Below are 23,339 nucleotides of genomic sequence, written 5' to 3'. Positions count from 1 at the left end.
GGCGATGATGGTGCCCAGTAAAAGCAAGGTCTCCACAATGTTCACTGGGAGTCACACGGGGTGATAGGGGCGGGTAGGGCTGGGTTCTTCCTGAAACCCGCAACCATCTCCACTGTCTTAGGAGAGTTGAGTTCCAAGTTGTCTGGACTGCACCAAATCACTAGATGGTCGATCTGTAGGTGTAACAATCATAACATCAATCCTGTAACTGATAACAGGGATACACCCTATTCTTTATCAAGATAAATTGATTTTGTCAGTATTGATTTGGGCATAGCTCCAATCTTAGAGATAGGCTATCCAATCATTTGTAATGTGGATATATTGACTAAGTGTCATCTGCCCAGCACAATAACATCACAAAATTAGAAAACACTGATAAACGATATCAGCGTAATGACATTATATTCATAGATTACCCAGTAGTAAATCATATTAAGTAAAATTACAGGAACTCAATTAAAAACAAAATATGTTACCTTCAGGACGACAGCGCCCTAATATCTACCAGGTTAACAAACAGTCATCTTACATCTTAGCTAGCTTGTTTTTATAGCTTTTGCGTCCTGATGCATGACTTGAAGGTTGTTCTACTGTTGCATTTAATTTAAGTAATTATAGATGAGAGCAGCTCTAGCCGTAAGGTGAAGCACATACAAACAATGTACAGCAAACATTTTATTGTGGTGACCCGCAAGTAACACTAAAAGAGACATTCACCAAGGGACTGTACCTTTAAGGGAAAGGTGTTGGTTAGAGAGTTCCGGGTTAACGGGTTGTAGTGTTTTGATCTCGTACGCTGTACAGTGATATATTGAAGTGGAGAGTAAAGCTGACTCGACGCATCTCTGTCTCTTGTCTCCTCACTAATTGCACTCCACATTTTTATGAATATTTAGTTTGGTGCCTTTTAGCTAATAGCGACTAGTGAACCTGTATCCACGTCTTCTTAAGACTTCTGACTCAAATAGGAAGTAACGTTTTAGGTGGAAGGATTATACTCACTATAAAAAGTTTCATCTAAATGTTTATATACTTTTTTACCAAGATCCAGAAACATTCCCAGGTGAACTTCAGCAACAAATGATCCTGTAAGATCTCAGCATGCTTTGACAGTACGACTGCATCAGTCATATTTTATTTTATCATTTATACTGTCTAAATTTAGTTTGAGCTGATGCAATGCATCACATATTTCTTTGAAGGAAATGGCGTTGGCAAGGGCAGAAACAACATCAGCCATATCAAAGCTGGATGGCTGTGGAAGGATCCAGCCTTTTTCTCGGTGGGTGGAGGTACCAGCCTGCCTTCCCTTTGTACATCTTACATCTGGAATGGGCACATTTTCCCCCCTCTTTTCCAAATAACATCTGCAGCTAAAAAGCCAGACAGGTAGTTAGAGTTGATTGGTCATGGATGGATTTTCTCTCTTCTCTTTCTATGTTGCTCTCTCTCTCGCCCCCTCCCTTTTTTTCTATTCTACAAAGCCCAGAGGCTAGTATTTCACTGATTACAGAGTCCCTCCATTTGAATAGTCGTTTGTGTATTGTCAGAACAAAGGGGCGAGCGGCCTCTGAAGAGGTGCTAGACAGGGGAATGGATTGGGCTCAGCGATTAGGATGAGTGGAACTACAGGTTCAGGCTAGTTTACCAGAGCAGAGGAAGCTCAAGGAGGGACTCCACTCCAACTTCTGTGGGACCTTCCGTGACTGGGAGGACTTGTGTGCAGCAGCTGCACTTCAGTGCAACTTATTGTTGAACTTAAATTGTAAGGGCGAGCATCAGGAATTTTATAGTGGACTAATTGACCCCTTGTATTGCTCTGGATTGAGGTTGTTCCTCTGTCCAGATGGTGCAAATGTGAAACCAGGGTTAGGATTAGGTTCCCTCATTTCAGTTAGTCTTAAACAAAAAGTGGGCAAGCCGTATGTTAAAACACCTAATCCTGCTTAAATGAGATGCCATACATTTTTCCTATTAATGTGGCTGTGTTTTCAGGTTTGGACTAACAGGAAGTACTGAATTGAAACTTAGGAATCAAAATTGTCTTGTTAACAGCGACTAGCAGAGAAAACTGGACGTTTCCACTTTATCCCTCTTGTCATTTGTCATAAATTTACCAATTTTGAGTCAGCAATGTTTCTGAATCTAGCTTTAAAACAGCATAACTTTAGTCTGAACAATGGGTACATGTGGCACATAGTGGAGTAGATACAATGATACTTTTTTTAAAAACAAAACAGGTCTCCCTTTTCAAAAATTCATTGTTAATTTGATAGTTGCACAAGATGAGACCAATTTCTTGTGTTGCCACAACAAGGGCACAACCGACCAGTTGCACCTGAGGAAGTGCTTTTCAGACGGCACAATAATCAGATAAACATTAGCCTGACAGGTTTCGGCTTTGAACACTCACTTAGTACTTCTCACCCGTAACATGAAGGTAATGACTTAAAATCAAAGTCCTCATCAAATTATGTAGGTGAGTCCAGGTCACACTCTTGGTGGGCTTCAACATCCTTTTGATTCTAAAGCATCACCTTTTCAAAGCTGTTTTTAAGCAGATTTTTAATTTACTTTGTGTCATTAAGGAGATATATAGACTGCCATTTCTTTAAGAGTTGAAGATGCATTCACATATCAGAGCAGGGCAGCTAGGTGTTTTTAATAATTGTCAAAGAATAACACATTTTGTGTCAATGAATATAACCTTAAAACCTTACCAGTTTGTATAGCAATTTTATGTCACATTACAAACAACCAGCCCCTAAATTTGGTAATTATGGCTATCCAAGAAAACGATAATTCAGGTTTAATTCAGGGAGGAAAAAGAAATTAAAGACCTGACAAAAAACACTTACATCATTTTACTTCCCAAACTTTCACCTCCAGTCCACCCAACTCAGAAGGCTTATTATCTCATTAAGGCACTCATATTGTTCATCAAAAGTCTGAGAACAGAAACGAGACTTTTTGATTACCTCTGCTCGTCCAAGGGACTTAACATTTATCTGTCAAACACGGGCCAAAAACATAGAACACATGGCGTCTGTCAGCTGATTGTTATTCAATTGTAGCACTGTGACACATTTTGGCAGTTTATCTTTACTGAGCAATGGCCAAAGAATTCATCCAAGTAAGAATAGTTTAGTGATGTCTTCAAAATGCATGTAGTCATATAAAGTTATTCCACGTGTTAACAACTAGCAACAAGAGAGCCCATACTTTTGTCTATGTTTTTGGACAACTCATGACTCCCCATTGGATGAGATGGAGCAAATCATCATTAATGTCAAGCAGGCAACTGAAGTCAGTGGAAACATTAATATGTTCTGCATGTACTGCGGTGCTCAGAGATGATTTGTTGAAGAGCGACGCTTTGCTTTTCACTCTTCACTCCCACTGCCTCTCCCACAAAGAGCACCCGCACCCAAGTTCTGTGGCCTCTTCCCTTCAAGGCAAAACCTAAATGGCCCTTAATGACTCCATGCAAACAACGTGTGACGGGGGACAAATTACTAAAACACTTCCCGCTTTTTTTCCTCCTCCCTCTCCTTCAGGTGATACTTGAAAGGTCTCTGAGGTAGCTGGCTAGTTGCACCCTCCCTCCTCTGTCTCCTCTCTCTGTCACCCTCTGCAATGTCAAGGTGTCGCGACCCCGTTACGACCCAAACCCACGTTACCCGTTGGACTTCAGTAGCCTGCAGAAAGGCATGGCAGTGTGAAAAGGGATGTGAGTGTGTGTTTGGAGAGACGGGGGTAGGGTCAGCATTTACTAATGGGGTGAGGGTGATTTCAGTGAGATGAGAGGAAGAGGGCCGTCCTGTCTCACACGCTTGTCGGCCTGTGACTTCTAGTTAAAAAAAGGCTTCTGGGTGGCTTATATGACTCAGTGGTCACCCCTTTGCATCAATCGCCTCACCTTGAGAATATAATGGGACATAACCCCCCCTCCCCCAACACACACCACCACTACCCACCCCTCCTTCGCAGCCCTGGCACCCCTCCTTTCCTTAAAGTCAATATGTCCGTGTCAGAGATGAAAGTGCAAAGTGGGAGGGACGCGGAGGGGGTCCTGACACTAATGTAGTACATTGGGCTTCACTTACTGATCTGCCAAGTTCTTTTGTCAAGCCCTAAATGCCTGCTAGGGCCCTTTGAACCGCTGAGCGCTCGCCCGGCCCTCAGATGCCTCCTCTTTTAGCTTCAATGAGATATCCTCAGTGACATTCCCACAGTCCCGTCGCTGTGGACAGACACGCATTGCTGCACGGACGCGGCGAGGTTCAAATTCAAAGGCTTGAAAGGGGTCTGAGAGTTGTCTAAATAATAAAATTCGGCACTTTGCAGCTCTTGACTTTAAAGTTAAATTTGTTTTCATCAAAATTTAAACACAGTTGGCAAATGTGGCTGCAGAGGACCATTTCAGGCATCGTTTGAATCTGTGGTTTGAAAGCACTTTCATTGGCTGCCAAGCAAAGGGAGCCAGGTAAACTAAGACCTTTAACTTGCTTGCTTGTTTTTGTCACTCCCTCACTCTTGTCAGCTAATCTCTGTGGGTAACCTTATCCCAACTCTTGAGTGGCTGCCCCCCCCCTCCTCTGAGCCTCAGAAAATGGACTGGGAAACAGCTCTCCTCATTCATAAAGCTCACTCTTGTTATGCTCGACCAGCGGCGAACTGCATGTGATTGATTCTTGCTGTTTTATCAAGTTTATTTCACTTTTTAAAATGGTGTCAGCAGCAGGCAATTTGTAGGAGCCCCAACTCTTTTGACTAATGGTGTGAAAATTTATTTTGCAATCCACACCTAAAGTCATTACTTTTAAAGGGTCAGTTCATCCAAACTGAAACAAATATTTTCCCAGTTACCTCCAATAGTTTCTTGTCATGCAGATTGCTTTGATTTTAGTTGCACAGATCTTTGCCACTACATCATTACAATAGAGGTAAATGGAATGTACTTTATAGTGCTGTATAAAGCACTGAACGATTACATTTAAAAAATTCAGCAGCAAAAACAATGTCCCACTTACTCTGGATAATCCGCAGGACTCACTGAAGTACTTTTACTGAATTGGTGGGTCGACAGAACTCTCAGAGATAGATTGATAAAAAAAAACACCAGGCAAGTAAATGTAAATGTAAATGCTCCGTACTTGTATAGCGCCTTTCTAGTCTTTTCGACCACTCAAAGCGCTTTTACAGTACATCTGCATTCACCAGTCATACACATTCATACACTGAGCCTAAGTGCTCAAACGGAAACTAACATTCACACACATTCATACGCTGGCGGAACAGCCGCCAGGGGCAAATCGGGGTTCAGTATCAGTTCAGTAAGTAAAATAGTCTGGATGACTAGATTATTTAAAAAATATATTTTTAAATAAGTTGTGTGAACCAATCCTTCAAGTCTGCAATGTGCCAGCTAAAATATTTTGTTTGTCGCCTGTCGCCTTGTATTTGACTAAGTATCACTTTATGCTCTACAACAGTTGCACAGTTGTTTTCTTTGTGGATTTGGTGATGAAGGTTCCACAGTTTCAACATTACACAGAGATAGATGTGGATAAACATCGCAATTGGGTCTTCAAAGTGGACATAGCCAATAAAGTCCTTTAATTTCAACAGAGAACTTAGGTCATTATAAAGACCTTTTTGTCAGTCAGGCTATGTGTAGGCAGAACAGAAAAGTACTTAAAAGTATTTTGTATTATTAGTATTATTTCTCAGTGTTGCTTTCCTTTGTGCCACATATCAGTTTACATTTCTAGAATAACTTGGTCCCTCTGACTCCTGATTGGCCAGCTGCCAAAGTGACTGGAAGTCCAGACAAGTGCATGGCGGAACTATCCAAAAATTGGCTTGTAGCCATTACTTATTTCTCATACTCTTGAGAATGATAAAATGATAAAAGCCGTCTTAAAAATCTGGGATCTTCCATTTTGCCATGAGCGGAGATACGTTTCCTCCTATTTGTGATTCATAGGTGGCCACATCCAAGCCTGCTGCTGGGCTCTTTATTCCTAGTTGTGGATTTACAGTCATGCTCCCAGAAGTTTGTCACAAACATGTGCTTAAGAAGCGATGAGTGACTCCACAATGCTGGCTCCTTCACAGTCAGTGTGGTAATTGCTGTTTATCATCCTGCCTTCTTAAAATCAGTTGGGTGCCTTTATTTTGGACTTTGAGATAAATCTTTATTGGTGGTGAGCAGCAGCTGATGTAAGCCTTATTCGATCAAACAGAACCCAAAGCCTTTTTTTTGTAAAGAAATCATCAAATTATCTGTTTGGATAATTACTATTTGCTGCTTTTTTTCCTGTTATTTCCCTCCCTTAGGCAGACAAGTCTAAATTAGTCATGCTTTAAATGATATTATACATCAGTTGTGTTACAGGGATGATTAAAGTGCACTGTGGTTGACAGGATCAAACCTTCTTGTTAGGCAGACTGCCATGAATCACAGCATAAACCCACATCAACCCACTTTATCCACATTTGTACTTGCAGACAATACAAATTATTTTGTGATTTAACTTGTCATTATGAATCATAAACACTTGTAGTCTTTCAAATAACATGCATGAATATTCTTCCAGATAAATAATTAATTTTTGTTTATTTTGACTTATGTTGACCAGCAACTGGAGCTCTTAATAATCACACACTCCTTTTCATTTCCTTCTGAACTCACTACAGGAGACCCTTTGAATTCCCGAACATGTGAAGTTATGTATGTAATCATATAGAATCATTTTGAATGTCAATGGGGCCGGAATGTCGAGGATCCAGTTTTAATGGGACAATAAACGCGAACCACAAAGGTTTTCTTTTCTTTTGTAAATGGCAGCGGGGATGTGGGCTCACTTTACTGCTGCCAGCTCGTAAACACATTCACACCTCTCTTTCATTTAAATGCGGGATAAGTTATAGCACATTATTGAAAAAAATCGAGCTCGACAACAACCTGCATTTGAATGATGTCTGGGAGAGCCGAGGCCAATCCACAAACCAGCAGCAGTTTCCAGCACAAATAACAGAGAGACAAGCAGTTTCTGTAGCTGTTACAAAAGAACAACTCTTTATTTTTCACCAATGGTAAGAATGTATAGGCTGGTAATAAGTATTATAATAATTATTAATTATTATTATACAGGCCTTAAAGTAGCCTAACAAAAACTAAAGATTTAGTTTGTTTTAAAAGTTAAATTAAATGAAAACTTGTTCTGCTCAAACTCATATAAACCAAACAAAATAATTCGTATCATCCCATGCCTCCAATTAGACATTAATATTTTAAACTAGGTTGTCGTTGTCAATATCTGAATAGGTCTGCTAATTAAATCATTTACCAAACTTACTTTAGCAAAAACTGATTTAGAAAAGGGAAAACAAAACAAAAAGCAGTTCTTGTTCTTGTTCTCCTCTGCGCAGCGCTTTGCCCAGCCAGAGGCAAAACCCTCTCAAGCTGATGGTCCCTTCAAGATTACCCTATCAGGTGCAAACCGCTGACGTTTCCACCCACCAACAACAAAAAAGCCTCTCTGTGCCCAAATCTCAAGCCGCAGACGCACAAACACCACTGACAGGCACTGCTGCGCCATCATTAGCCCCCAAACCTCTCCAGGGATCCGCCGCTGCGATTTCCACAAAACTTTTTTTGAAAAACAACTTTTTTTGTATTCCTGGATAAGCAAGTTGTTTGCCCACTTTTATCGACTTGTTTTTGGCGGAAAGGCATTTTATTATCCACCGCGTTTCCCCTTTCCACCGCAGCACTTGGTAGAATAAAATGACCCATGCAAGGTGTAGAAATCCCCGGCAGGTACGGACGGACTTGAGGAGCCTGTGATCTCTGGAGCAGAAGGATTGGGATTGTGGGGAAACTTGGCTGAAGGTGCTCAAAACTCAGAGGATAATTTTTTGAGCGAGTTTTTTTTTTTTTGGAGGGGTTGAATTCTGAATCCTTTCCACGCTTGGTACCGTTTTACTGGACCTTGTGGGATTTCGGGGAGCGGGGGGACTGAGCTGGGAAAAATAATCTTCTGGATAATTCCCGCAACAAGGAAGCACCTAATGTTGCACCCCGTGACTCTGCTGCTGCTTTCCAGTGATATATCCTTACATTGGGATTCAGTCTCCTACTTACCTCCGGAGTTGTGTGCGTAAAGGACGCCCAGGGGAGCGAAAGCGAGAGAGAGGGGGGCGATTTCGCCAACCTTTCCCGGGGCTCTAAATCTGTGGAAGCAGGTGTATTTCTGCAAGACAAGATGTATCCGCTGCCTTCGAGGTTCATATACGTGTAAGTGTTCTATACCCCCGTTTGCCTTTTGCACATAAAATCATGCATTCTTACCAATAGAAGTCGCCAAAAGCTTCACATTTGCGCATTGCTTTCGTTCAGGTTGGCTGCCTTTATTATTCATGTAATTGTCTGTGTGATTCACTCCCCTCCTCTCTTCTCTTTCCCTCTCTCTCCACGTAGGTGTTTACATTTTCTGGTACTCTATTTCCAGCTACAGGTATGTTTTCTCCCACGTTCAACTCCTTTTTGTGTCCATGTGTTTGCATGTCACTGTGTAACTTTTTTCCCCGTGAAATGTGATAATGCTGATGAAAGGTATAGGTTATTTCAGGGTGGTCCCTTCAATATTAAACCCAGGTTTGACTGGCCTCATTTAAATGCATATACATTAATATTAATTATGGCCCTGAAAGGCCGGTCATTTTAGAAGGAAAACATGTGGTATGGAAAAAATAAATGATAAAATCAAACAAGGATATTGCAAAAAAGTATGTGTGTGTGTGTGTGTGTGCGCGCGCGCGCGTGTGTGTGTGTGTGTGTGTGTGGGGGGGGGGGGGTTCAAAGTACAATGCATTTACTGAAGATACAGGAGAGTATAGACGTGCCAAAATGTATGAAAAAGTAAACGAACTGTAAAGACACTACAGTTTGCAGTTGCATTAATGTTATAGCAGCATAACCGCGATACGATTTAGGAGATACAAATGCAATTATTGCAGTATAGTCCCTATATTCGGGAAACTCTAATCTAAATCTATCAGATGTTTTGTACCCGGACTAATATTTAAGAGCAATGCTTTTAGACTATTAGTCTGGCAGAAATTTATTTAAACCTGTTGTTTTAAATTTGGAGTTCAAGTAGCAGCTTCAGTATTTTACAGCAGAATTGTGTAGTAAATATTTTGATCCCTGGAGTTAAAAGTTGTTCTGTGAACAGATGGGCTCATCTGGTGCTTGTTGCCTCAGTTTTTATTAGTTGCGTCTCACTTTGAACAGTAATGAGTTGCAGGCACCCATTCACCTAATTGCGCGTTGTGATTCAGATAAGATGCAAAGAGAGCGCTGCTTACCTCATAAAGCTATCTGTTCTGTTTATTGGTATGACGTGTTTGATCATAATACTCCACGTGCTTTTGTTTTGCATTAATTTCTCAGTGTTGTTGTGATCTTAAATATTAAAACAGGATAGACTCATCCATGTTTGGGATGCATTTTCTTCCAAATTAGTATCCAACAGTTGGCAGCATTTTGATTGTAGTTTTTATGTAATTATATCTCTAAAAGATTGTCGAGAATATATACATATTTGTCAAAGAAAACTGAATCATACCAAGTTTTTTTGTAAACTATGTAAAATTCATTTTAAGTTTTTTCCATTTTGTGCTGCTGGTCAAAATGACAGGTCTAACTCGTGGAGTAAATTTTCTTATCCATTTGTCTGATTTTTTATTTTTTTTAAATCCCAGAGACAAAATATAAAACTGGACCCCCCCCCCCCCCCCCCCCCAAAAACTAGAACCTGCTATATTATGTAAGTACATGTGCTCTGATTATTCCAACAGAGCTGGCACAAACAAAGCTAGTGTCAACTGACCACTCCTCAAATGTAAGACAGGATGAAGTTGCAGAATTCTGCAGGATGCAGAATGTGGGCCAACCAACGTATGAGATGGACTGATGAATGATGTTTTTTGTTGTTTTAATGTGATTTATGTGTTTGTTGTAGTTTAGAAAAAGTCAGACTAGATAAAGGGATTGTTTCACAAAGGAAATGGATTGTGGCTCTTTGAGTGCTTTCAGGCTGATGATTAAACAAAAAAATGCGGGAATAGCCCTTTAATGCCCTCCTGTCATATTGCCTGTCCATGTTGTCGGCACATTATGTTTCTCAGCACTGCTACTTGCAACTAATGGCTCTTACATGCTGTGCTGTGGTTGTGATTTCTTGAGAACAACAGAAGCAACCACAGTTGGAAGTAAACTTTAAATATATCAACATGAGAGAGTGTCTTTCCCTATTTGTGTGTGTGACCCTGTCTGTGTGTGTCAAGCACATAGCAAGTTGTATCTTAGATGGATGCGACAACTAAGCTTCCTGGGCGAAGATGAGCGCCAGACTTTTGAAGTTTCAACCATATCCGTTTTCATGCTGTGTCTTTGAAGAAAGGAGACAGGGTGATAAAAAAAACTGTTGTCGCTTGTATTCACCTCAGCCATGTGCTTAGGCTTGCCTTTCCCTTGGCGCAAAGTGCAACTGTCTACCAAACACACCTTTATGTTTGTTTAGAGATGGCGAGATTTGGGATAAATCCCGTAGCAGCCTAGTTATGCCACGTTTTGTTGTGTGTTTGTTTTTTTTTATTGCTCATCAGCTTTGAGGTTCATTTTGAGAGAGAGTTGACAACAGATGATGCTAATGTTTGACTTTTGAAATGAGTGTATCCTTTTCAAGACATTTGTGTGTAGTTCAGGATGAACACTTTGCTGTTGCATTAATGTTTAATTTTAAATCCGCATACATTAGTGGTAATCCAGCTTCTCTCTTTTTTGTGAAGTGCAGAGATCATGTGTTAGTCAAACAATTTGAGTGCTACTCTGATGTCTTCTTCCTTGGATGAAAAGTAGGTGTAGGTGATGCTTTTTTCTTTGTTTGTTCAGCCATTGTGACTACTGCTGCTCATGCTAACCGCTGCAGCTCTTAAATGTATCACTTTCTGGTGTTAGGAACACCTACAAGACACCAAATGTTTAGAACATCAAATGCGAAAGCTTCCAGGAGCAGGACTCTCTGTTGGGATCACAAATGTTAAAAAAAGCACCATTGTTGTTAAGATAGCTTTTTCAACATACCGCTAATTTCAATATACAGTAAATGTAGTTTTACACATTTTGTCTGTATGCATTTATTATGAGAAAGGTAACACAAATCCTTGTACAGAATTGAATCAGCTTCCTGATCTGATGAAAATGTAAAATCACTTGGTTGAGTCCTGCTTGTCCTGGTAGAGTTTATAGGTTTAAGGAACAGGTTGTGTGTGACTATAGAGTTATTTTTTTTTTTAGAGCTACAGAAAGTACTAGTCTTGATTCATGTATTTTTTTAATTTATTTATTATTTAAAGGACAGTGTGTTGTCAGGGCTATGCAGTTGTGTTATGCAGGTTGTGTTGTATGTTGTAATACTTACTTGGAGTAAAAGTGTCTAGGAAAAAAAGTGGTTGGAGTTGAAACTACGAGGGGGAAATGAGCAAATAGAGCAGTGCATGAAAAATGTATTTGTGAGAGAAATGCAAAATCTGCTACTTCCAAGAGGTACTGACCATAAAAAAAATAATAAAATAAATATTTGCCCAATAAAACTATATTTTAGGAGTGTAGCAAAGTCATCTCAATTTTTAAGTTTTGATGCCTTGAAGTTAATATTAACACCACAAATTTGTTGCAGTAATGCATTTTGATACGCAGCCTCTCATTTTCTACACTGCCTGATGCCAAAAGTAACATTATGGGCGTGTTTCCTACGTGTCAAGATACAGAAGCTGTGTCCCAGTTCAGGGGCTGGATCCTACGAGGTCCACATTTCTAGACCGAATATGTCATAATGAGCCAACAAGTCCTTCCTCTTACAAAGTGTTGTCCAAATGTGGCAGAGAAATGGTGTTTATGTATGCTATATCTCATAGTCTATTGGGCATGAGAGCAAAGTGAGAGCAAAAAGTGACAATTTTTAACATTAGAAGTTGATGTCCACACTTTTGGTGGGCGGCGTAAATCCAATCTGAAGGACCCATCTTCATAGATGGTCTTCTTTAAGGGATTAGGTGCCGGAATTGGGGCACAACTTGTATGACACCTGGTTCATAAGAACCATGTTTGGAGCCTCGATAAGATTTGCTCTCAGATTTGCAGAAGTAAATTTTTCCTCTCTGTGTTTAAGGTTTTATTCTTCTGAGGCCACACTTTCAAATCATGTTTGCTGCATGTCATTAATTTACTGAAGTTAGAAAAACAAGGACTTCGGGGTATGTAATGTGTATATAATTAGCCACCTGAGAACAGCCACATAAAAAGCCATTACTGTGCAATTACCACACCATACAGCTGGAGAAATGGGATCTTGGCGTGAACTAAGATTCCAGGGCTTCTGAAAGTATACCTTTCCTCTTGCTCTTCCACATGTTGGGTGACCGCTGTTTTTTTGACATGCTGTCGAAGATTTCCTCTATTTCTTTGTCAGGTCTAAGGTGACACGTAAACAGCCGGCTAGTGAATTCTGAAAGATGGATTTGGACAATTTGATCCAAATGTCCTCCTATAAGTGTTTTTGTGGTTCATGGTGCCTCTTGCCATCTCTTAGTCCTGTCTTCCGCCTGCCGCGCTTCCTAATTTATGGACCCTACTTCGCCTGCAGGCAGATATTTGTTTGATGATAGTGCAACAGGTCTGGATGCTTCAGGTGTATAATTGCTAGTGGCTTGCTTGCTTGTGGAAATGGAGTGCAGGTTTCTCAATATCGCCTGGGGGACATAGTATACTGCTGTCTCAATACAAAGCAACAGAAGGCTGCACTATAGGCTTTGCACTTGCTCTGTGTGATTTTTCCTCAAATGGTGACTTCATTAACATCTTATAGCATGGTTTTCAGCTTGTAAATGCAATGCATATCAAATGTGCCAATTGAAAGTGAGAAGAGAAACATTAAAAAGCCACAATTTCCAGGTTGGTATCTGAGTTTTTTTGCCCCTGAAGCATATTTTTTTGACACAGTGCCCATAAAAGCAACAGCACACATTACTATCAACACCTGTGCCGTGATGATCTCTCACTGTCTGTCTTTCCCTCTTTCATCTTCTGTCTCTCTTTCTCTTTTCTCCTGTCTCACACCTCTATATAGGAGTCCCAGCAGAGCTCTGCTGATTTTAGGTTTTACATTGAGAACCACACGAGGAACCCAGACGACCTCAGCCGGAAGCAGGTCCGGATCTATCAGCTCTACAGCAGAACCACAGGGAAACACGTCCAGATCTTGGGGAAGAAAATCAATGCCAATGGAGATGATGGGGGCAAGTATGGTATGGGAGAACTCCTGTGCATCTCACCTGACACTTTAGCTAGTTTGTTATAACAGGAGGAGCAATCACTACCACCTATCAACTAAATTCAGCTGCTTCTCACTCCTCCAGCCACTTTTACTTTATTCTACCCATTTTTTGGAGGTGGTTTTCATGCTCTATTGTGAAAGTGGGCAAAGTGGAAGGTGACTTTTGAAAGCCACCAACTACTGGTTCAGGTGGCTGAAAACATTATGAAATTACTGCCTATGCAATGGATGTATACTGCAGAATTTGGGTATTCAGAGCAAGTCTACTTTTATGTTGATAGATTTATAGATCAACAGTGTGAATTTCTGCCAGAACGCCTAATATGGACCAAAACTGACATGTTGATTTGCCATTCTGCAAAATAGTCTACTCAACTTTATTCAGAAATTAACATGAAAATGCATTAAAACACAGATGACAAAAAGTATTTGGCAAATTTAGTCTCAGCTTGTTGAATTTAGCATTTTCAGATAAAAATATTATGCTTCTATCAACATTAAGCAGATCCTCTTTGCTTTCTATGTGGACTTACAAATCAAAACAAATGTTGTGGATGAGTAAATTGATGGTCAGTGTAGCACTCCTTGGTGCAATAGCACAAACATAAGGCAACAGGACTTGTGTTGTGCTTTCCTGCAGATATTTTGCTCTTAACAGCTGACTCACAGCTTGAAATTGCTGGTCTTGAATGCCTCTGAGTGAGTGTGTTCAGTCACAGATGCGCCGAGGCGAAGTTTCCTCACTGCTTGTTAGAGCTTGAGTGGAAGCAGATCCAATGTTTCCCATGAGGCCTTGCCAATTCTACCCTCCACCCCTCCTTCTCCTCCTTCTCCTGTCCCCCACCTCCCCCTCTTCCTCCTCCTCCCCATCCAGCTGCAGTACCTGGCACCTGTGAACTCCTTTGCACTCACTAATAATGTTCATGAAGATACTCTCCTTACCCTAATCCACTCTCAGTCACTTCAGCTTCATGGTGGAGGGCTACAAACCACCACAGAAGAAATATATTGCTTCGATGTAGAGGTTTATTACCTCTAAGTCCATATCAGTTCAGCCAAAGTGAGGGTGTTATCATTCTTCTAAGGTATTAGTATAGCATATTCATTACTTTTAAGAGACTAGAACAATCCCTGTCCAGAACAATCTGTTGTAAATGATTCCTGTTGTCCATCCAGAGTGATGGTAGGTCACTGCAAAGGCTTTTAAACTGATAAATGCTGCAATGTGGAATTAATGCAGGAGTCTTTGGCTTTTTTGACAGGTGACCCCATGCTGAGGTCAATAAATGCCTGTGGCCGCACATTGTTCATATTGCACAGGTTGAGAAGTCACTGGCAGTGGGATTTAATGTTAAAATATTGATCAGATATTCTAAAACGTCTGTCACATATTTCATTTTTGTCCTTTTATATGGCAACTATGGCCCCAATGGAGTCTTGAGTCTGAGAGTTGTTTAAAATACCCGGACTTAATATACAAAACATTGCAGTGACTACTCACTGACTCAAATATATTTGCTCTTGGATGCTGTTCTGATCAAATAAAATCACCCTATATGTTATTTTACCATCAGCAGAGGAAAGCTTATAACATTCCTGCACTCAGAGGGCTGTGTCCTGTTCATACATTTACAGATATAGCAAAGATAGGGTTTGGACAGTGTCACGGACAAAGCATAACTTACTGTAGGGAGGGAAATATTGTTTTATCTGATGTTCTGGATCGAGGCTTTGTTCTTGAGGTTGAATTTTGGGTCTGTGCAAAACCGCCAAAGTTTTGCCAAATGACTCCTGATTGGACTTTGAGAGCTGAAATATCTTTTTAAACATAATCCAATTTATATAAAAACCAGTGTTGTTGGATTTTATTCCTTCTCAAGGACCCCAAAAAGGTCCAAACTGACTGTTCCAGTGATAAAGAAGTCAGAAATGCTCTTCTTTAGTTCCTAAATAAGACGTACAAACAGAAGTCTCGTGAAACAAGAGAATTAATAACTTCTACGTTCCATTTGTTTCACCTTTGAGACAGGTTTTCTTATTCTCACTTTCTTCCCAAGGTTGGATTTTAGGGTGGGGGGAGTTACTTCTACCCTCGAGCCTGTCCCATCCCCTTCGCCTATTCTTTCTCTGCTCCCTTGAGCGCTACTGAATGGCCCTGTGTGTTAAACAAATGGATCATCTTAACTTTTTGATTGAGTGAACACAGACTAAAGGGAACTTGAAACCTAATCCTGAGGGGCACATAACCGCTCCACAAATGTTTGGCAGATCTCTTTGCTGGTCGAGGGGCAAGCAGAGACAAAGGTGACCTCGTAGGGGTTAACAATTGGGATGGTGGGGAGGGGATTAAAGAGCCGCCGGGATGCGTCTCGGTAGCTCTGTTGCGTCAGGTTGAAGTGACGGTGGCATTGTTGGTTCATATGTGGTATTGTATAAAGAAAGTTTTACACTTTATATATATTTAATAGACAAAGTACTGGCTCTGGAGACCTATAATGCATCTGTGTTTGTTATTTTGTGTTTGAAACAAGTAAAAACTTACTGTATTTCTCCACATTCACAGAAAAGATTATGCTCACACAATGTTTGCAGTGGGCATCAAATCAAGTCAGTTTATAGCCCAAAATCACAAGTTTTAATGTTCTGGATCTTACAGATTTTTGTTGGTTTGTGATTTTCAACTATTAAGATTAGCTAATTATGTCCTGTAAAACTTGATGAAATGAAAGGGAATTTAATCTCAACGTATTCATGAAAAACCAACTTAATGACCCTAACATACTGTAAACAATTTCATTAGTGCACACTGTGTTTTCTTTATTAGGCTCAGTGCTTGACAAAGCTCTGTGTTATCCCTTCAATTGTAGAGCCTTTAGTTTGCAGGGTTCCTTTACAGTACTGGGAATTAAATATGATAATTGTAGGTCAATTTAAGATTATTAGAAAAAGTACAGGAGCCCGGACACCGTTGACCGTAAGTGAAAAAAACATACCAGATTTATTTAAATGTATGGGAATCCTTGAACTATGTTTGTGTGAGTAGAAAGACTTAAACGTGCCCTTAACAGAGTCTACTTTTTCTTTTCTTTTCCAGCCCTTCTTGTTGTCGAGACAGAAACCTTCGGTAGCCACATTCGTATAAAAGGAAAAGAGAGCGAACATTACATTTGCATGAACGAAAAAGGCAAAATAGTTGGAAGGGTGAGTATCTCTTGGTTGTAATTTTAGGAATATTATAAAAATGGCTGATCCTTTAGTAAAAGCTCAGTATTTTCAAAATTAAATTGCTACTTACTTCTATATCAAAATTAATATTTTAAATGGAGCTGTTAATCCAGGCTGAATTCAACATAGCATCAGATCTGCTTTCTCCTGCTGTTTTTGTACACCCTAACAAAACCCCTTTGATAACTTACAGTCCTTCTTCCATTACGTAATCGGCCTACTCCTTTGACACTCGATCAGTCAATTATGGACTGCAATCACCACAATGCATTGAGAGACTAATGGTCACTTAGGAGGAATGCCATTGCAATTATATCATTTAGTCACACCAGGTGGCCACAAGCGCAGGATGACTACACGTGACTCTGTGGACGACGGCTTCGATATGGAAAAGAAGTTAATATCTGAAAAACGTACACTGTGGAGGCACACGTGTGATTTTGTTGCATTAATAACTCATGCTGTCAACATTGGTGGGGCTGCAAAAATTCACACAAGTTTTCACTCTCTCATCATGGTCATCTGTTAGAAACATGCATTTTGAGTTTTACTTGCTGGGGCCTCTTTGACTTCCTCCTTTAAACCACTGTAGGATTATTTTAAAAATGGGATAAAATTACATTTAAATTATTGATTGTTGGTGGATGTCAGCTTGCTTAATGATAAAAGTAATTTGAACTGTAAATCACAGAAATTTGGACTGATTCAATTAAACTAAAATTTTAGAAAAACATATTTTCTGACTTACCACTTTTTCTATGTAGACATGAAGATTTTTATGGGCCCAGCTTTTGAGATATCTGTCCCTGACATTTGTTACCTTGGATAATCCGCAGACCTCGCTAAACAGTTTTCAGTGGAACTATTTTCTTCCAAAGAAAATGTCTCCATGAAATTTGTTTACAGTGAGGTGCATCTTAATAAAGAACCATATATTCAGAGTGTTGTAGAATTGCATGACTTCTTAGGTTCATCACTGCAAACGGTATGCTGTGACCATAGAACCCTCTAGATTTCTATTAGTTTTTAACATTTGTATATTTAAATCACTTTCATATTGCATATTAATTATACACCATGCACATGTTTTTGAAAGAAATTGAAGCCAGGTCTTATTCATTGTCATGAATATATAGCTCAATATCTGAAAGCAAAAGATGTTTTTGGAAATTTGCTTTGTTGTGGAGATTTAGATAAGAAGATTGATACCACTCTTTCATCTATCTGTTAATTATGAAGCTAAACAGGCCAGTCTTTATGTCTTTATGCACATTTAAGCCAAGCTAAGCATCTCCTGGCTGTAGCTACTTATTTAACTTACACACATGGAATTGATAAGGAATTTCAAAACTCTGTAAGGAAGCGAATAAGTGTATTACCCACAATGTCAAACTGTTCCTTTAAAATACAGCTACTGTAATGTGGTCTGTGCCCAGAAAGTGAAATAAAGACTTTCTTCAGTTATTAAAATATTGTGAAAAGGTACAACTAAACAGGAAGTAGTTTCATGTTACAATTGTGCAGTAGAGAGGGTAGAGGCATGTAGGTAAGTGCACTAGTCATGTGAAAGTGAACACATTTACATTTAATCTTAGTTTCACTCCTAGCTCATGGGAAGACCTGTAAGAACAACAAATATCAGTTTAAGCCAAGTTGTTCTTTTCAAACATAATTTAAACCTTGTGCTATGCTTCAGTGACATTTTTCGTGCCTTATTGTATCTGTGAGCTAATGTTTTCGATGTTACAGACTTGTGAAAATTAGGTATTTGACTCATAATCAAATCACATTGAATGAATATTCTCACATTATACATAACCAGCATTTTATATTTTATACTAATTTACACCAAACTGGAAAATACAAAACCACAACAAAACATTCTGAGCCCAAATACACTGATGCAATGGAAATAAGCCATAATGTTAGTTGAAGAAAAGGTAAAGAAAAGATCATGCTGCCATGGTAATAATTAATTAATGTCCTAATCTTTCCTTCTTTCAGCCCGATGGAAGGAAGCAGGAGTGTGTCTTTGTCGAAGAATTCCTGGAGAACAACTACACAGCTCTTGTGTCGGCCAAGTACAAAGGATGGTACCTCGGATTCAACAGGAAGGGTCGGCCCAAGAAAGGCTCGCAGACCACGCAGAGGCAACAGGAAGTCCACTTCATGAAGCGCCAGCCAAGGGGCAGGGTAGACCCACCAGAGGTGTTTCGTTTCACCACAGTAACAAAGCGGACACGAAGGGCTCGGCGATTAAAACCCAACTCCAAGAGGAACTGATGGGACCAATGAGACAGCATTAATTTTCCTCGGCGGTGGGGGGGGGGGGGAACTATATCTGAAAATCTCAAGCTTCTTGTCTTAAAAGAATCACCTTAAAGTCTTCACTCCTGTAAAAGAAAGACAGACAAAAAGAACATAAAAATTCAAAGATGTTTTATTTTTGTATTTCAGGATGACTGAATATTTCCTAACTCTTGGATTCTTCTGGGTTGCTGTCATTGTGCTAACGTGCCTGTCATGTTATTTATACTGGATCAACTAAAGGACCTCTGAGAGAATTCCTGTTGCCGTCGTCCTCAGCTACGTTTGAACTGCAAGCTGAAGGCATGCTTTCTTTTTGACACTGGGGGTTGAAGCAGGAGCTGACACAATGTTATAAAAATCAGCCAACTAGAGATTTATTGGAATACCTGTCGGTTTTTGTTTGTGTTGCCCCTTACAACGCGGATCCCATACTTTCCACTGGAATCAGACACCATGGAGATGAAACGGAGAGAGGTGGCAGGCGCAGGTGACACTGCTGCCGGGATAACTGTGTAGCTTTGAGTGCAATATTTTACAGGTCTTTCTCTTCTTCTTCCCCCCCCCCCCATATGTCTGTCAACCTCAGCTTCACTCGTTGCCCCTGGAATGCGCTGAACCTTCTGAGTACCGTGTGTGATTTCCTTGACATTTCCATGCAGTCTGTGATTCAGCTAAAACACGACATGCTTCGACTAGTCAGGCACCAGCTGTGGCTTAAGTCTTGTTTAAACACACACAAAACAATACAATACAAACAAAAATATAACAACTGATGTGATTCATATTCCACAAAGTCTTCTAGCTTCATCACATTCAGGAGACAGATTTTAATCCCTTTCGTCTTCCCTTGGACTCGCTTTTTAACAGCTCATCCTCACATGTGTTAAAGTTGTTCCAGAAAAGGATGCCTTGATTCTTTGAGTGTGAGCTAGCTAATATTTTGGGGTTGGTGATGAAGACTTCCTCTACCTCCTTGTTCTTTTTGTTTATCTTTACCTAGTCTGACTGTCTGTGTTCAGTTAATCTCAAGAAGAAGAAGCTTTCAGTCGACACTGAGCTGAACTGAGCTCTTCTTTTTTTTTTTTTTTCTTCCAAAATCATCTTTTGACTGTGAGCTCATCTTCGCTCCTTTCCCAAAGATGCTTTTGGGAAAGCTTAAAATTGATCCACAGACAGGAATTCTGTAGCTCCGACCAACCCAATCACTTCATAAATCCACATTTGACAATTAAGACGACTTCTCAGATGAGCAACTTGTCCAGGATTCTGGGAACATTTTCTGCAACATGAGTTTGTGTCTGAATCCTAAAGGGAAAAGTCTGTCTTTCCTTCTCTCACTGACGATAAACTCCAGCTCCCTTTTCATCAGTAGTATGTATTCACCTGTCTGCTGGCAGGTTTTTGTATGAGTTGCTACTAACAACATGACACATTTATGATTTTTTTTAAACAAATGTAAGCAAAAATAATTTTATGACTATTATTAAGATATTTATTGCCTCCCTTTGTAAATAAAATGTGATGAGTTTTATTTGGCCTCTGTTAATAAAATGAGGACTATATTTTAAAAGAAAAGACCTATTATATGTCTTTGTTTCACTGTGGAGAAACCTAAAAGCATCTTTATATCCTGGTTTAGACAGGAATTGTACAATGTGCACATTGAATATCATGCTGCCTAAAAGAGAAATGCAGCAGGTAGCCATTGGTTGGACATAGAGTACATTCCCTTCTCTGCATACTGCCAAGGTATGCATTTTTATATACAAACCCAAAGTGTGAGGACTGCTTTTAAGGTCAGTGGTTTTTAAATTGAGAAAGGCCTATTGCAACATCTCTGAAGGCTTTTTATATCACTGAGAGTTCACAGTTTGTGCTTTTTTTAAACATTGATATCATTGCATGATTATAAAAAGTTTTTTGGCAAAGAAAGTAACATTTTATCTTTGTATGTGTTTTTTTCAGTGTCAAAAACTAAGATAGACATGTATTAATCAAATGGGATTAAATATTGCATCATAAACCACATCGCAGCTGTAGTGAGTGGCATAGAAATCACAACACAAAAAAATAAATTCATATTATCTGTCAAGAGTGAAGAGATGATCAGAGATGTACCTTTGCTAACCTTTGAGTACTTAAAACGCAACTTACTTTGATGTAAATGCTCTGTTCTCCAGACCAGTAAACATACAATATTTTAGACATTTGTTCCATCTTTTAAAAGCGCTAAAGGAATGTGGAGTAGCATGTCTTATAATGCTGTGTGCTGGAATGATGTTTACAGGAACCGTCAGACTGAAAGATGGCGGCTTTGAGGGAGAAAAAAATACTTTTGTTTAAATTCCTAGCGATGCTATCAGCCCCCCCCCCACCACCACCACCACTCCACTCCGGTAGTTACCTCCAACAGACCCAGAAGTCCCCCGTTCTGTCATGGGATTTTGGATGTCTGGCCTGCTTTTAAAGGTGGAAACATAGTGCTTGATGTGTGACCCGGTAATTCACCATTAACATAATGGATCAGGGCTGAAGATCCTGTTCGTCTGGAGAGGCGGAGCAGTGAAAAAAGTAGCTGAGATTTCAAGGAATGTTTTATGTCCCGTCATCTCATCATCATCTCTTCCAACTGCTTATTATCTCCCTGGTATGAGAATGATATTAGTGAGAGAGAGGAAAAAATAACAACACGTAACAATAAAAGATAAGAATATGTATTAAGTATGTCTCAGCAACAAAGTAATGATTTGAAAACATTACGATTGTCATAAATAAATACTTTTAGGGCACTATCTCCCATATAAATTGCCATTGGTTTGTCTTGGGCATCACTGTCTACAGATATGGAGTGTTCTGAAGGAGTAAACATCAACCGTGTACATGGTTGAGGAATTTAATCAATGCAAATTTTGAAACCCTCCAAATTCTATTTACGTGAGCAAGAAGCTTTTCTCTTTTTTCTCAATCCACATACTTCAAAGTTGACCAAGCACAGCCAAACTGCATCTGGGTATATTGACATTTAAACGAGTGCCGATGGTTTCCAACGTGTCGGCTGATTCGCAATAAGGAGATGACATTTTTGCATAAGCCTCCTGCTAGGCTTTTCTCTGACTCGACCTTTGATCATTGGAGGCTAGATGGGTTTGGAACTGGACCAATAACTTCAAAATGAAACATAGAATTCCCTTTTGCAAAGCCCAACCCCTTTTCAAAGGAGGTGGAATCTTTAAATGCAGTCCTGCTTGCCAAGTAGTTTATATTCTATTATTAGAAAATCTTAGCACACTGAAACTGTGCACAATGGATAGAGTATGACCAGAAAGCAGTGCCAATTTAGAGAAAGGTCTGTGGTTATGCATAAGTTATACAAATTTTAGTGGAACAACCAAAAGTGGTTCTTTGGCTTTGAGATCAGCAACCACACACTTAACAATTAGCCCTGTCAACAGAAATGTGTTCTGTTGGAGACATAAAACAAGTTTTGTCTCTCTGAATATTACTGAAATTGTCCCTCAAGGTCAGTGAAAAACAAAACTCCAACGCCAAACAAAATAGAGTCCAAGCTATAATATACCTTGTGCCATTAAATGCAGTTTCACGTCACGTCATTTACTGTCAAAACAGCCACTACAGCCCTTCTAACTCACGCTAAACACTAAACCACAGTCGACTGGTCGCCTTTTATGACTGTGAAATCCACAGGGGAAACACTCTGTTCTTCTCAAAGTATTTTTGAACATACGGCTGAGTTGTGTTTTTACAGGATTACAAATGTGCTTACTGTACATACAGTTTCTGGAAAGCCAGACCTCTTCTGTGTTCTCTTCATAACAACATGTAGGTCAAAATAAAGGTCAGTAGGTGTAAAATGTCAGCCTTATTCCATCTTCTTCAAACTCACTGGAAATATTGCTATAGTCTAATTTGGATCAGATAAATAGAAAATATATTCAGCTACATAACTGAAAAGTCTGAGTTGAAAAATAAGTATTTTGTGGTTTTTTTCTACGTGTCACATTAACTTTTTTAAATATTCTGTTCACAAATTTTACCTATCTAAATAAACCTTTGATGGCATCAGAAAAGATTATTCAGATTTAGTTAAGTTGTAAGTCTTAGTCGACCTTTCAGTCAATTTGAGAGTAGTCACAGCTAAGTCTTGTATTGCAAACTTGGAAGCCTTGAAATAAAACTTTAAAGGTATATTCACACCAAGTGTACACTTGAAGATGAATTTATTTGTCATAAGAAATATATTACACAGCCTGTAAAAACAGTATTCTGTCTTCTGTGGCTCTGGAAGGAGATTCGATTTTGACCTTTCTTTTTAAAACATGTCTATGGAAGTGCAGTATTAAATTAGTTTAGTACCATTTTCATAAATGTATT

General features: G+C 39.5%; 1 protein-coding gene across 2 annotated transcripts in view; it reads left to right on the top strand.

The window, feature by feature from the left end:
- LOC123957571 (nucleophosmin-like) overlaps window positions 1-20,522 on the top strand; it is a 51,174-nt gene extending 30,652 nt beyond the window's left edge. Inside the window, exons 11-13 of one of the 2 annotated variants that reach the window (XM_046030462.1) lie at window positions 13,206-13,374; window positions 16,507-16,613; window positions 18,642-20,522. In XM_046030462.1, coding sequence (XP_045886418.1) covers window positions 13,206-13,374; window positions 16,507-16,613; window positions 18,642-18,920 — 555 coding nt within the window. In that variant the 3' untranslated portion in view covers window positions 18,921-20,522. Of the gene's footprint in view, window positions 1-13,205; window positions 13,384-16,506; window positions 16,614-18,641 lie in introns of both variants that reach the window. The other variant, XM_046030461.1, reaches the window with a different exon arrangement.
- Window positions 20,523-23,339: the final 2,817 nt, after the last annotated feature.

The sequence above is a fragment of the Micropterus dolomieu genome, linkage group LG19 (assembly GCF_021292245.1).
Source record: "Micropterus dolomieu isolate WLL.071019.BEF.003 ecotype Adirondacks linkage group LG19, ASM2129224v1, whole genome shotgun sequence".
In the NCBI taxonomy this organism is placed as follows: Eukaryota; Metazoa; Chordata; class Actinopteri; order Centrarchiformes; family Centrarchidae; genus Micropterus; species Micropterus dolomieu.
The sequence above is the reverse complement of the archived record's forward strand: the minus strand, read 5'-3'. Positions and strand labels throughout refer to the sequence as shown.